The following is a 15,572-nucleotide window of genomic DNA, read 5'->3' as shown; positions in this document are numbered from 1 at the left end:
GCTTGGGCACCCCCCAGGCTCCAGCCCAGAGCTCTCCTGGCTTTGGCCCAGACCCCTGCAGGCTGAGAGCAGGCTGGCTTCTTCTCTGCTCCTTTCCAAGAGGCCACTGACCCGCAGGCCTCTCCCCTGGGCTCAGGAACAGACTGACTGAGTGCCTGCTGCGTGTGACTCAGGGTCCATGGGGGACCTGCAGGGCATTGTCCTGGTGGAGCTGCCGTCTAGCTGCTCAGACGCCCACTGAGACACAGAGCCAGTACCCGTGGAGAGCCTGAGGGCCCGGCCACTTGTCCTCCCTCCATAAGCCTGGCTCCTGCACCGCCTCTTCCCTCATCATCCCATGCTCTGGGTTCACACCCCAGTCCCAACCTCTGTTGCAGCAGCTGGCCCATGTTGCTGTTCAGGGTACCTCTGCCTTCTCCCTCTCCAGGGGAGACCCTTCCAGGACCTTTGCTGAAACCCCTTAATGCAGCAGAGAAAACAGACTAAGTGCTTCTTATAGGAAAGTTTCAACTAATGTATTTTGAGGCAAACTTTCTCTCTCTGTGCTCACCCCCAAATGACCACCACACCCCTTCCCTGACCACTGGCTGTTTTAGAAGTTGTCTCCATGGATGGGGTCCCTCCTGTTTCTGTTTCCTTGGCAGCACATGCACAGCCTTCCCATGAGAGGACCAGGGCCTCCCTCATACTTTTGAGAGAGATGTGGGTGCAGGGCAGGGTTTGCTGAGCTTTTCAGCCTGAGGGGTCTGGGATGCCCCTACTCTGAGAATGCTTGTCCACTGCCTTGCCAACACATGTGACAGGGGACAGTGTCCTGCTGCCAAGGTGTGCTCCCTACAGAGTTCGAGCACTTCCAGATGGACTGGAGGCTGTCCTGCCACCCCTCCTCATCCTGCTCACATCAATAGGCTCCTTTGACTCATGGCCCACTTCACACTCATGGGACTGTATCTTGGGGCAGGAGATACCACGCGCTGCCCTTGGCTGAGCAGCCACAGCATTGACCAGGAGCAGCGGCACACTCACTAATTTTAGGACCGACTGGGAGGTGTCCATCTCACAAGTCTCTGATGCCAGAAGAAATCTGAACTTGGTGCCCAAGCCCCCAGTGTTGGTCAGCGTGATGGTCCGGATTGCAGTCTCACCCACTGTGTAGCTGCCAAAGTCGATGAGCTCCTTGTCGAGGGACAGCTGTCAGAAGACCTTGAGTGAGCCAGGGTGACCACAGCAGGTCTCCTCTCCCACCTGCCACCCCACAGCCGAGGGGACACGGAGCTCTGACCCCATCCCCACACTCATGGATAAGGTCTGCATCTGGCTCCATGGGGGAGAGGAAAGGTCTCTGCACTGTCCACGAACACAATTCACATGCCAGAAATCATAAACTCGTGTATTGATCATGACATTGGGGAGCACCTGAGTCCAATTTTTAAAAAATCAAGCCAGCTAAAAAGAAGTGAGCTATCAAGCCATAAAAAACATGGAGCAACCTTAGATGTGTATAGCTACATAAGTGAAAGAAGTCTGTTTGAAAAGTTTTCAAACTGTATGATTCCAACTATACAGCATTCTGGAAAAGGCTAAAAAAATTCAATGGTTGTATATTAATAAAAGATTCACCATAGCAGGAAGATATAACAATTATAATCACTTACGTATCTGGCAGACTATCAAAAGTACATGAAGCAAGAACTGAGGAAACTGAAGGAGAAATATAGCTCTACACTACTCTTCTCACAATGAACAGAACAACCAGACAGAAGATAAGTAAGGAAATACAGAACTTGAGCAGCACAATAAACCATGGGATCTAACAGATGCACACAGAACACTTCACCCAACAACAACACATATGTTTTTGTCAGGTGCACACAAGACATTTTCCAGGATTGACCATAAGTTAGGCCACAAAAGACTCAACAGACTTTTAAAGAGAGATATCATACAAAGTATCTTCTCTGACCACAACAGAATACAGTTAAAAATCAAAAACATAAAGAAAACAAGAAAATTCACAAAAGTATGGAAACTAAACAAAAAATCAAAGAAGAAATCACAAGAGAAATTATAAAATAACTAGAGATGAATGAAAACAAAAACACAATACACCAAAACTCATGGGATGGAGTGGAAGGGTCACTGAAGGGGAAATTTATAGCTATAAAAACTGACATTAATAAATAAGACAGATCTAAAACAAACAATTTATGTTTACAACTCAAGAAATTAGGAAAAGAACAAACTAAACTCCAAAACTAGCAGACAAAATAAAATAAGGATCAGAGCAGAGATAAAGTAGAGAATAGAAAAATAATAGAGAAAATTAATGAAACCAAAAGTTGGTTATTCAAAAAGATCAACAAAATTGACAAACTTTTGCCTACACGGACTAAGAAAATAAAGACTCAAAGCAGTAAAATCAGAAATGAAAATGGGGACATTAATACTGATTCTGCAGAAGTAAAAAGGATTCTAAGAAAGTACATGGGCTTCCCTTATGGCTTAGCTGGTAAGAATCCACCTGCAATGCGGGAGACCTGGGTTTGATCCCTGGTTTTGATCCCTGGGTTGGGAAGATCCCCTGGAGAAGGGAAAGGCTACTCACTCCAGTATTCTGGCCTGGAGAATTCCATGGACTGTACAGTCTATGGGGTCGCAAAGAGTCGGACATGACTGAGCGACTTTCACTTTCATTTCAAGAGAGTACTACCCTTGTACCAACAAACTGGATAACCCAGAATTCCTAGAAACACAAAAACCTTCCAACACTAAACCACAAAGAAATAAGACAATTTGAATAGATCTATAACTAGTAAGAAGACTGGTTCTGCAATAAACCATTTCCTGACAAGGCCCTGACCTGATGATCAAAATGTGCATCGCAGGGTCCCAGGAGGAGGACAGAAAAGGGCTGGGGGAATATTTAAAAAAAACAATGGCCGAAAAAGAGGGGCAATCGACAGTAACACAATAATAGTGGGGGACTTTAACATCCCACTTATACCAAAGGACAGATCATCAAAACAGAGAATCAATAAGGAAACACAAACCTTAATGAAACATTAGTTCAAGAGGACCTAATTGATATATTTAGGACTTTCCATCCAAATGCAGAAGAATATGCTCTCAAGTGCACATGGAACCAGGATAGACCACATCTTGGGCCACAAATCAAGACTCAGTGAATTTAAGAAAACTGAAATTGTTACCAAGTATTTTCTCTGATCACAACGCTGTAAGACTAGATATCAACTACAGGAAAAAAAACTGCAAAAAACAAACTCATGGAGATTAAACAATACATTACTAAATAACAAAGAGGTTACTGAAGAAATAAGAAGGGAAATCAAGATTCCTAGAAACAAATGACAATGAAAACACAAGAACCCAAAATCTATGGGATTCAGCAAAAGCAGCTCTAAGAGGGAAATTTACAGCAATACAATCCTACCTCAAGAAACAAGAAAAGCATCAAATAGACAACCTAACTCTACATCTAAAGCAGCTGGAAAAAGAAGAACAAAAAACCCCAATGTCAGCTGCTGCTGCTGCTAAGTCGCTTCAGTCGTGTCCGACTCTGTACGACTCCATAGACGGTAGCCCACCAGGCTCCCCGTCCCTGGGATTCTCCAGGCAAGAACACTGGAGTGGCTTGCCATTTCCTTCTCCAATGCATGAAATTGAAAAGTGGAAGTGAAGTTGCCCAGTCGTGTCCAACTCTTCGCGACCCCATGGACTGCAGCCCATCAGGCTCCTCCGTCCAAGGGATTTTCCAGGCAAGAGTACTGGAGTGGGGTGCCATCGCCTTCTCCAATGTCAGCAGAAGGAAATAAATCATAAATTTCAGAGCAGAAATAAAGGAAAAAGAAATGAAGGAAATACTAGCAAAGATTAATAAAACTAAAATCTGGTTCTTTGAGAAGATAAACAAAATTGACAAACCACTAGCCAGACGCATCAAGAAAAAAGAGGGAGAAAAGTCAAATCAACAAAATTAGAAATGAAAAAGGAGAGGTTAAAACAGACAACACAGAATACAAAGGATCATAAAAGAATATTATGAGCAACTGTATACTAACAAAATGGACAACCTAGAGGAAATGCACAGATCATTAGAAAAGTTCAACCTCCCAAGACTGAACCAGGAAGAAATAGAAATTATGAACAAACCAATTACAAACACTGAAATCCAAACAGTGATTAAAAATCTCCCCAAAAACAAAAGCACAGGACCAGATGACTTCACAGGGGACATCTGTAAAACATTTAGAGAAGAGCTAATGCCTATTTTTCTGAAACTCTTCCAAAAAACTGCAGAGGATGGAACACTTCCAAACTCATTCTATGAGGCCCCCATCACCCTGATACCAAAACCAGGCAAAGACAACACAAAAAAAGAAAATTATAGGCAAATATTACTGATGAACATAGATGCAAAAATCCCCCCCAAAATTTTAGCAAACATAATTCGACAACATGTTAAAAAGCTCATACACCATGATCAAGTCAGGTTTATTCCAGGGATGCAAGGATTCTTCAATATACACAAATCAATCAATGCAATACACCATATTAACAAACTGAAATATATAAACCATATGATCATCTCAATAGATGCAGAAAAAGACTTCGACAAAATTCAGCACCCATTTATGGTAAAAAACGCTTCAAAAAATGGGCATAGAAGGAACCTCGACGTAGTAAAGGCCATATATGATAAGCCCAAAGCAAACATTATTTCCAATGGTGAAAAACTAAAAGCATTCCCTCCAAGATCAGGAACAAGACAAGGGTGTCCACTCTCACCACTATTATTAAACATAGTTTTGGAAGTTCTAGCTATGACAATTAGAGAAGAAAAAGAAATAAAAAGAATCCAGATCAGAAATGAAGAAGTAAAACTCTCATTGTTTGCAGATGACATGATACTATACATAGAAAACCCAAAAGAAACTATCAGAAAATTACTAGTGAATTCAGCAAAGTCACAGAATACAAGGTCAATCCACAGAAATCACTTGTATTCCTATACACTAACAATGAAAATTCAAAAAGAGAACTTGAGGAATCAATCCCATTCACCACTGCAACAAAAAGAATAAAATTTCTAGGAATAAACCTACCTAAGGAGACAAAAGAACTGTATATGGAAAAGTATAAGACACTGATGAAGGAAATCAAAGATGGCATAAACAGATGGAGAGATAGTCCAAGTTCCTGGGTAGGAAGAATCAATATTGTGAAAATGACTATACTACCAGATGCAATCTACAGATTCAGTGAGATCCCTATCAGATTACCAATGGCATTTTTCACAGAACTAGAACAAAAATTTTCACAATTCATATGGAAACACAAAAGACCATGAATAGCCAAAGCAGTCTTGAGAAAGAAGAATGGAACTGGAGGAATCAAACTTCCTGACTTCAGATTATACTACAAAGCTACAGTCATCGAGACAGTATGGTACTGGCACAAAAACAGAAATATAGACCAATGGAACAAGATAGAAAGCTCAGAAATAAACCCATGAACCTATGGGTGCCTTATATTTCACAAAGGAGGCAAGAATATACAATGGGGCAAAGACAGCCTCTTCAATAAGTGGTGCTGGGGAAACTGGACAGCTACATGTAAAAGAATGAAATTAGGACACTTCCTAACACCACACACAAAGATAAACTCAAAATGGATTAAAGACCTAAAGTAAAACCAGAAACTATAAAACTCTTAGAGGAAAACATAGGCAGAACACTTGCTGACACAAATCAAAGCAAGATCCTCTATGACCCACCTCCTAGATTAATGGAAATAAAAACAAAAGTAAACAAGTGGGGCCTGATTAAACTTAAAAGCCTTTGCACAGCAAAGGAAACTAAAAGCAAGGTGAAAAGACAACCCTCAGAATGGGAGAAGGTAACAGCAAATGAAACAACTGAAAAAGGATTAGTTTCCAAAATATACAAGCAACTCGTACAACTCAATACCAGAAAAACAAACAATCCCATCAAAAAGTGGGGAAAAGACCTAAACAGACATTTCTTCAAAGAAGACATACAGATGGCTAACAAACACATGAAAAGATGCTTAACATCGCTCATTATGAGAGAAACTCAAATCAAAACTACAATGAGATATCACTCCACACTGGTGAGAATGGCCATCATCAAAAAGTCTGCAAACAATAAATGCTGGAGAGGGTGTGGAGAAAAACGAATCCTCTTGCACTGTTGGTAGGAATGTAAATAAATATCATATACTGACACATACATATGGAATCTAAAAAGATGGTACTGATGAATTTATTTTCAGGACAGCAATGGCAAAACAGACATATGAAATTTACAATACCATATGTAAAATAGATAGCCAATGGGAATTTGCTGTGTGACTCAGGGAACTCAAACAGGGGCTCTGTGACAGGTTGAAGGGCCAGATGGGGCCAGATGGGAGGGAGGTTCAGGAAGGAGAGGACATGGGTGTACCTATGGCTGACTCTTGTTGATGTATGAGGGAAAACCACAAGATTCTGAAAAGCAATTATCCTTCAATTAAAAAAGTTTTTTTAAAAATGGTTGAAAGCTCCCCACCTTCGATGAAAGACATGATTACAAACACCCAAGAAGTTCAATAACCTCTGAGAAGGATGAACTCAAAGAGACTCGTGCTGAGACACCTTGTAATCAGACCGTTAAAGGCCAGAGAAAAAGTGAGAACCTTGAAAGCAGGAGGAGAGAAATGATGTGTCACACACAAGGGAGCCTCAGTAAGATCATGGCAGATTTCTCAACAAACACCTTGGAGGAGAGAGGGCCAGGAGCCGATCTGCTCCAGGAAGAAAAATGTCAGTCGAGAATCCTAAATTTTCAAGAGTGTCCTTCAGGGGCTTCCCTGGTGGCTCAGTTGTAAAGAATCGCCTGTCAATGCAGGAGACAAGGGTTCAATGCCTGGTCCGGGAAGATCGCACATGCCACGGAGGAACTAAGCCCATGCACCACGACTACTGAGCCAGTGCTCTAGAGCTGCAACTGCTGAGCCCACGTGCCACAACTACTGAAGCCTGCACTCCTGGAGCCCTCGCTCCACAACAAGAGAAACCGCCACAATAAGAAGCCTGAGCGCCCCAACGAACAGTAGCCCCCTATTACTGTAACTAGAGGAAAAAGCCTGCAGAGCAACGAAGACCCAGCATAGGCAAAGATAATTAAATAAATAAAATCGTTAAAAAAAAACCAAAACTGTCCTTCAAAAGACAGGCCCAGATGGACAAGAGCTGCAGGAGTTCTGCCTGCAGGAAATGCCCCAGCTAGTCGCGCAGGCGAGAGGAAAGGACCCCAGAGAGTAACCTCAGGCTCTGGAAAGGAAGACACACAGTGCTGGTGTCAAAGTCATGATGGTTTGTAACAGCAATTTTAGTTTCCTACATGATTTAAGATGCTAACACAGTCTTTTAAAAAGCATTTTTTAGCCTAAAAGCTGGTGTTATTGTAACTTTGGTTTATAACTCCACATTTTGTTTTCTATAGAACTAAGAAACTGATGTATCTACCAATTTCTGTTTATGTTACTGGATGCGCAAGTAATACAAGTAATTTTGTGACATCAACAACTGAACCGAGTGGGACAACGCTATAAAGGAGTGGAGCTTTCATGAGCTGTTAATGTCAGACTGATACAAACCCAGATAGGATAGTTGTGACTTTAGGATGCTAAATGTAATCCCACCACAAAGAAGATACACAGAAGGGGATGAAAAAGGAATCTGAGCATTTCACAACGTAAGGTCAGTTCAACATAAAGATGACAGCACTGCAGGAGATGAGGGACAAAAGAACTTGCAGGGCATGAAAACAAATAGCAAAACACCAGGAGCAGAGCCCCCCGCAGCACTGAGCCTCAGAAGTTCCGACACAGACTGCAGCACGGACGGCCCTGGAGGGCACTGCACTCCGTGAAAGAAGCTGTTCATAAGAGGAGACATGCCCTGTGATCCCACTTACATAAGGTACTTAAAGTCATCAGGTTCACAGAGACAGAAAGGAGAATGGAGGGTGCCAGGGGCTGGGGGAGGGTGGGGAGCGAGCATTTAATAAGGAGAGCTCTAGTTTTGCAAGATGAAGACTCTGAGATAGACGGTGGTGAGGGCTCAGAGCGCTGTGAATGTATGGAATACCCCTGGGCTGTGCACTTACAGCCAGTTAAGATGTATATCTATGCCATGTGCGGTGCTGGTGGTGGTATAGTCCCTAAGCCGTGTCCAACTCTTGCGACCATGGACGATAGCCTGCCAGGCTCCTCCGTCCATGGGATTTCCTACACATGCCATGTCTAGGTATGTATTTTACTAGAGTTAAAGCCTGAAAGAAAAGAGACTTAAGAGCTTAATAATCAAATGCAATATGTGAGCTTGATTGTATCTCAGCTCAAAAAACCACAGTTATATAAGGTGGTCTGGGGACAACTCAGTACATTTGAATATGGACTGGGTGGGAGGTGATGACTAGGAATGTGGTTAATTGTATTTGAGATGCTGATGTTTTATAAGGATGGGTATTGAGCAATAGGAAATTGCTGCTTCATTCTGAAGTGGGCCAGGTAAGCAGATAGACAGACAGAAGAAGTGGCAAATGTTGACAGTGACTGGATTCAGGAAGTGATTATATGGATATTCTTTCTGCTTTTCATTAATACAAAAATTTTCTTAATTAAAAGAAAATATCAATTCCATGTAACAAAGGAGATTACAAACAAAATGAAAAAGCAGCTCATGGAATGGAAGAAAATCATTACAAATCACACTGATAAGAAGTTGATATCCAAATATGTAAAGAATTCACACAACTGAATAGCAAAAATACAAACCAACCCAAACAATATGATTTAAAAATAGACAGAGGAATTGAATAGATATTTTCCCTAACAAGACATACAAATGGCCAACATGCACACGAAAGGTCCTCATGAAAGTATCACTGATCAGCAAGGAAATGCACATCAAAACCACAGCTCCCTGTTGTCTTATATCGTTAGAACATCGTTGCTGTTTAATTGCTGAGTTGTGTCTGACTCTTTGCAACCCCAAGGACTGTACCCTGCCAGGCTTCTCTGTCCATGGGATTTCCCAGGCAAGAATACTGCAGTGGGTTGCCACTTCCTTCTCCAGGGGATCTTCCCAACCCAGGGATCGACCCTGCATCTCCATGTCTCCTGCATTAGCAGGCAGATTCTTTACTACTAAACCACCAGGGAAGCCATACCATTAGAATGCTGCTGCTGCTGCTAAGTCACGTCAGTCATGTCCGACTCTGTGCGACCCCATAGACGGTAGCCCACCAGGCTCCCGTCCCTGGGATTCTCCAGGCAAGAATACTGGAGTGGGTTGCCATTTCCTTCTCCAATGCATGAAAGTGGAAAGTGAAAGGGAAGTTGCTCAGTCATGTCCAACTCTTAGCGACCCCATGGACTGCAGCCTACCAGGCTCCTCCATCCATGAGATTTCCCAAGCAAGAGTACCAGAGTGGGTTGCCATTGCCTTCTCCGTACCATTAGAATAGCTGTTATCAAAAAGAAATAAGTAATAAGTGCTGGCAAGGATGTGGAGAAAAAGGAACCTCATGCACTGCTGGTAGGAATATAAACTGGTGATGCCACTGTGGAGAACAGTATGGAGACTCCTCAAATAATTATAAAGAGAATTACAATATGACCCAGTGATCCCAGGTCTGGGTATTCGTCCAAATGAATGAAACCAGTATCATCAGAAGAGTTGTCTGCATGCTCATATTCACTGTAGCACTATTTGCAAAAGCCAAGACATGAAAGCAACCCAAGTGTCAGGTCCATCGACAAATAGATGGATAAAGAAATTGCAGTGGATATAAAATGGAATATTATTCAGCCATAAAAAGGAAACCTTGCCATCTGGCACAATGTGAATGGCATTATGACACATGAAATAAGTCAGGTAGAAAAGATGGGTACTGTATGATTATACTTATGGTGGAATCTGGAAAAAAAAAATGGAGCTCACAGATATGAAAAAAATAAACCAAACAGATTGTGGTTTCAGGCGGGGGTGGGGGTGGTAGAATGGGTAGAGGGATCAGAAGGCACGAACTCCAGTTACAAGCTCTGGGGATGTGAAAGCTGCATGGTGACTATAATTTACAAAAGAAACCCATCAGGTGACACCACAGAGCTTCTGGGAGGAGCAGGTCTCCTGAGGCGAGCCCGAGGGTCTCCTCTGACCCAGGGGTCCTGCAAGCTGGATGCCACCCTGTGCAGACTCTCTGGAAGTTTGCAGCATGGGCATGGGTACCCACCTCCCCAGACACCAGCCTCAGACCCGCCTCCCCCCCACCCCCGATGCTCAGCACAAACTCACAGAGCATTTCTTTGTTGAACATTTCAGTGGAACAGAAAATCCGCCTGTCTGAGCCAGAAACGAGACATTTCCTTCCAGATCTTTGTTTATCTAAAAAATAAAACCCCGACCACCCACACATTTGCAGCTTCCATGTGACACGTGCTATCTGGACAACCCACCCCCACTGCTGCCTAAGGAAGGGGCCTGCAGCCCATCCCACTGGACCCGCAGGCATCAGCAGTCACACTTGCCACCCAGGGATGCAGAAGGGCCTCCGTGTCACCCTGTCTGAGCTGAAGAAGAGTCTCCAGCATGTTTTGGAAATTAGCCAAGTGGAGGCCACATGCCACTCCCTCTGCATTACAGTGTGTCCTTCCTCCATAACAACATCCTGTGGAGCCTGGGGCAGCGGAGACCCCAATTCCACCCACCACCCTCTCGAGATAGTAGAAAACCCCTTTTTTCACAGCTTGGTTTTTGGACTGACACTCACCATGGGCTTGAAGGTGACAAGCACTTCGCAGGACATGCCGGCTGATAGTGGGCCTGGGGGGTCAAAGCTGCGGGAACAACAACGGAGCAGGGCTGAGCCTCCTGCCCTCATGGACCACAGATGGGCTGGAGCCATTGTCCCAGACAGCCAGTGCCTGGGCAGGCCATTGAAACCTCCTTCTCACCCTGTCCCGGGGGCTGAGCCCCTGCTGCCTCCCTGGGGCTCAGTCCACAGGAGATGCTCCAGGGACATCTGAGTGTCAGTTGTGTGAGTGAAGGAGGGGAGGGAGAGAGGAGGGAGGGAAGTGGGGAAAGGAGGGGAGGGGGAGGGGAAAAGGAAGGAGGGAGGGAAGGAGGGGCTGGCCCCAGAGGGTACAGATGCTATGGGGTGAGCAGTGGTCATGGTTCCCTGGGGGCATGAGCCAGGCCTGGAACCAAGGGTCTAGGACTTTGGTTTCAAGGTGATGGGCTATGAGCTAGGCAGGGAGGCGGGGGGGGGGGGGGGGAACTGAAGGTGCTACATTCAACTGGAGCCATCTGAGCCCCACTTCAAGTAAAAGGATCAGGAAAACAGCCTCACATTCCCAGTGTTCTGGAAGGACTTTGAATTTGTCTGAAAAAAAGGAGCCCCCCACAAAATTGCTAACATGAAACACGAGGTCCATTTTCACAAAGTTGGATTTTACCTCTTGTACTTTGCTTAGAAAACACAAGCAAAAACTTAATATTAAAATCTGTCTCTGGCTGGCAGCATCCCAGGGGCTCAAGGCAGAAGTAGACCCGAGCTCCTCGTGTTGGGAGGGAAGTGGTGTTAGACAAACAGAGTCCCAAATGGCATCTCACCAGTGGATGGGTCAAAACCCAGACCTGAAAGCTGTGCACAAACCAACAGGGACACGGCAAGGGGCAGGGCCAGACCCCAGGACCTCAGGCGGCAGAATTACTGAAGGGAGACTTTTACAGACGTGAGAAAAGAACCAGAAATATCAGCTGATCTGAAAGACAGCTTGGGACCTTCAGAAATGAGGAATATGGCAACTGGAATTGGAAATGAAATTAGTAATTTCAACAGCCGATTAGATACCATAAAAGAGAGAAGTGAATGGAGGGACAGACCCCAGAAACTTGCTCAGAGAGATGACGGCAAAGGCGGGGGGCAGTGTGATACAGGGGTCAGGAAGCATGGGGGTGCAGAGCAGACAGGTTTCAAGTCGAGCACAGAGGGCCGGTCCGTGAGGATGGATGGGGACAGTGTGTGAAGGGCCAGGGAGGAGGGATGTCCACAGTTGTTGGCAGAGCCTGACCAGGAAGCACAGGGAGTTCTAAAACGGCTCTAGGAGACAGCGATCCACAGCAGACACGGTGGTGGACATGCTGGACCCCAAGGGCCCGGCAACCTCATGGCGATCAGAGGAGGCTGGATAACCTGTGAAGACAGGGGACTGGCCGGAAAGCCGACTTCCAGCGGCAAGAGCATAAGCCAGCAGACAGGGAGGGATATCCTCAAGGTGTTGAGAGAAAAAGCTGCCCATAAACAGTCCTGATCCAGGCTGGGGAGGGTGACTTGGGGTGGCCGAGGTGATGTGACCAACCGACTGTGCACCCCCGCCCACTCCTCCAGAAACCACAGATCCACAGGGAGAACCAGCCACACGGAAAGCCCCAGTGTCAGCACGCCCGACAGTGGAGGACACGCGGGTGATAAACGTGGAACAAGGGAAGACAGAAAAGGGAGTGAAGATCCTGCATCTGGCTCACAAGCTGCACAGAATGGACAGTGAGTCCAATGGGGAGACTGACCAGAGCCCCGGCCAGCGGCACAGCCCTGGAAGGCACCGCAGGCAGCGGACAGGGCCTCGGAGGCTGCAGCACTCACACAGCAGGAGCCACGCACACCTGGGTACTTACAGCCCCGGGGACCTCCCCATTGATGATGAGGAGGAGCAGCAGAAGCCAGGAAGGGCAGGAGAAAAAACCCTTAACGAAGAAGTCAAAACGCTTAAAGAGCAGAAGAGAAATGGGCCCTGCAGAGAGACACAGTAACGGTCGTTATGAGGGAAATGAGGGAAAACAAAATAAGAAGGAAGAGAGGATTCCAGGGACCAGAAGGGATCACAGACGAGAGGATCTGGCTCAGGCATCAGCAGGGTCTCAAGAGAAGAAACCTGAAACTCTGGAGCAGACTGAAAATTTAAAGAGTTCAAGTACACAGTCCTGAAATACAGACGGCTTTTTTCTTTACTTTGAGGAGGCACAAGGCCCCACAAGGAGCTCTCACTCAGAGCCATTGACCTCAAAACACAGAGGAGGAAATGTCAAGCCATTCATCAGGGAAAATGGGGCTGGCCTGAGGACGGGGACCGAGACACTTCAGAAAATGCCCGCGGGCCCCAAGTGTGGTTCAAACAAAGAGGCTCTGGGAGCAGCTGCAGGGACTAAGGCCCGGCCCATGGCCGCCCCACTGCCTACTCCACGTAGATGAAGTCCTGCAGGCTCTCATCCACGCCCACCAGCTTGCAGTAGTTAATCGTGTAGGTGGCGTTGATCAGCGTGATCTTCTTCTTGTACACTTTGCCCACATCAAAGTCCTAGGTAAAGCGAGTGAAAAGTTAATACTCAAAGCTCTCTGGTGGCTGCTTCTCGGCACCTGACAGCCATGCCTGGGAGACCAGGACGTCTCACTGGTCTCCCAGGACCTCCGCCTCGGGCAGGAAGGGGGTGCCTGGGGACCAGCGGGTGTGGGTCTCCCAGCAAAGGGTTGGGTGGTGCCTGGCTCCTCCAGGGGGACTGGGAAGTTGTGATGTCCCGGCCTCCCTAGGACCAGTGCCCTCCTGGGCCGGTGCCTGAGCCCTTGCATGGGACCCTGTCACCCTCAGTCCCAGGTGAGGACACTGGTACCGGGACTCTGGGCTCACCTTGAAGTGGATGAACTTGGGCTTGCTGTTGAAGGGGCACCCTCTGAACTCACGCCCTGATGCCACCTGTTTGTGGATCACCCCACTGCGTAGCCGTTGCATTGTCCGCGCCAGGATGTCCTTGTCCATCTTTGTTCCGCCCACTGGCTTCCGGTCCACATCCTCCTTGGATACCTGGGGATTGACAGGGCCATCTGGAAAGCCTGGCCAGGCCTCCCTGAGGGCAGCTGGGGAGTGAGGGACACGAACAGCCAGGGTCACTGAGGCCGCATGGGGCGGAGAGGGAGCCACGTGGGGAGGGGAGCATGCAACATCCAAGGTGGGGCACCAGCAAGGTGGTGGGGGTGGGGGACAAGAGGCTGAGCAGAGCCATCCACAATCTAGAGGATTTCTGGAAAATAATGGCAGAGGGGGGTTTTCTAGGTTTTTTTGTTGTTGTTCAGTTGCTCAGTCGTGTCCTACTCTTTGCGACCTCATGGACTATAGCATGCCAGGCTTCCCTGTCCTTCACCATCTGCCAGAGTTTGCTCAAACTCATGTTCATTGCCATCCAAGTATCTCATCCTCTGTTGTCCCCTTCTTCTCCTGCCCTCAATCTTTCCCAGCATCAGGGTCTTTTCCAATGAGTCAGCTCTTCACATCAACTGGCCAAAGTATTGGAGCTTCAACATCAGTCCTTCCAATGAATATTCAGGGTTGATTTCCTTTAGGACGGACCGGTTTGATCTCCTTGCAGTCCAGGGACTCTCAAGAGTCTTTTCCACTACTACAGTTTGAAAGTATTTTAAAATCAGGCCAAGAAAAAGTTTTTGAAAATTTCTACAGGAAGCAAATTTTTTCAAGTGGCACAAAGGTGCAGCCCTGACAGTCTCAGTGACTTAGACAGGGAGCCTCTGGGGGCCTGGCTCTGGTGCCGGGGCCGACCCAGGGACTGGCACCCTCCTGCCCTCGCACTCTGGGGTGGAAGCTGGCCTGCTGACTGGTGACCCCTGTGCAGTGACCCCAAGCTTGAGTGGGGTAGTGCCCAGCTGCGGCCCAGTCAGCCAGGCCTCCTCAGAACCAGCAGAACCAAATGGCTTGGCCCTCAGAATGACGGGAATGAGTTTGCCCATAGATAGAGGTGACGCCCTCCCAGGTGGCCAGAAACAGAGCTGGGGCCAGCATCCTGCCACGTGCACTGGATACTTGCCAACTCCATGGCTCACGGAGCTATGCCTGCTGGGATGACCATTGCCCTGACAGAAGGCTGTCAAAGGAAGTGTGAGCAGGCCTTCCAGCCACAGGCTTCCCAGTGGTAAGTGCAGGAATCAGGGCTCACTCCCCCACCCTGAGCCCCAGCCTGCATCTGCTGTGTGCGGCCCCTGCCGGCCTGTGTGCTATGGGGCAGGGAGGCAGTCAGGAGAAGCCGCAGAGCAGCACCCATGACCGAGGCCCCAGCAGTCATCAGGACGGGGTGAGGGTGGGTGGGGGAGACGGGGCTGTGTCTGTGTCTGAGGAGCTACCTGGAAAGGCTTGTAGTCCTCCTTCCAGAGCCCGGGGATCTCCGGCCAAGCCAGTGTGTCCTCCCCGCCAAGGCTCCCGTCCCCCTGGACAGACTCACTGGAGATGGCCGTCAGCAGCGGAGAGGACTGGTAGAATCTGGACCTGGTCTCCTGGAGCTGGGGGAGAAAGACACGGCTCATTCTAGAAAAGAGAACATGCTGACAGGAGGAGGACCCCCCAGGCCCCTAGGCCCCCCACACATAGATGGGAAGGAGGACCCCGGGACCCCAGGCCCCACTCTGCATCAGAGACCAGAG

At 47.2% G+C, this 15,572-nt stretch overlaps 1 protein-coding gene across 13 annotated transcripts in view; it reads right to left on the bottom strand.

The window, feature by feature from the left end:
* The window catches only part of CFAP74 (cilia and flagella associated protein 74), an 89,747-nt gene that overhangs the window by 32,493 nt on the left and 41,682 nt on the right, over positions 1 to 15,572 (bottom strand). For all 13 annotated transcript variants that reach the window (XR_011560859.1, XR_011560860.1, XR_011560862.1 and 10 more), the window contains 6 exons: positions 15,276 to 15,431; positions 13,774 to 13,947; positions 13,328 to 13,446; positions 10,860 to 10,926; positions 10,385 to 10,474; positions 1,027 to 1,191 (listed from right to left, as the gene is read on the bottom strand). Coding sequence is in view for 8 of the 13 variants with exons in the window: in XM_070768360.1 (XP_070624461.1) it covers positions 1,027 to 1,191; positions 10,385 to 10,474; positions 10,860 to 10,926; positions 13,328 to 13,446; positions 13,774 to 13,947; positions 15,276 to 15,431 (771 nt within the window). In the remaining 5 variants the exon portion in view is untranslated. The remainder of the gene's footprint in view (positions 1 to 1,026; positions 1,192 to 10,384; positions 10,475 to 10,859; positions 10,927 to 13,327; positions 13,447 to 13,773; positions 13,948 to 15,275; positions 15,432 to 15,572) is intronic.

The sequence above is a fragment of the Bos indicus genome, chromosome 16 (genome assembly GCF_029378745.1).
Source record: "Bos indicus isolate NIAB-ARS_2022 breed Sahiwal x Tharparkar chromosome 16, NIAB-ARS_B.indTharparkar_mat_pri_1.0, whole genome shotgun sequence".
Lineage (NCBI taxonomy): Eukaryota > Metazoa > Chordata > Mammalia > Artiodactyla > Bovidae > Bos > Bos indicus.
Note: the sequence above shows the minus strand (reverse complement) of the source record. Positions and strands in the feature narration are given on the sequence as shown.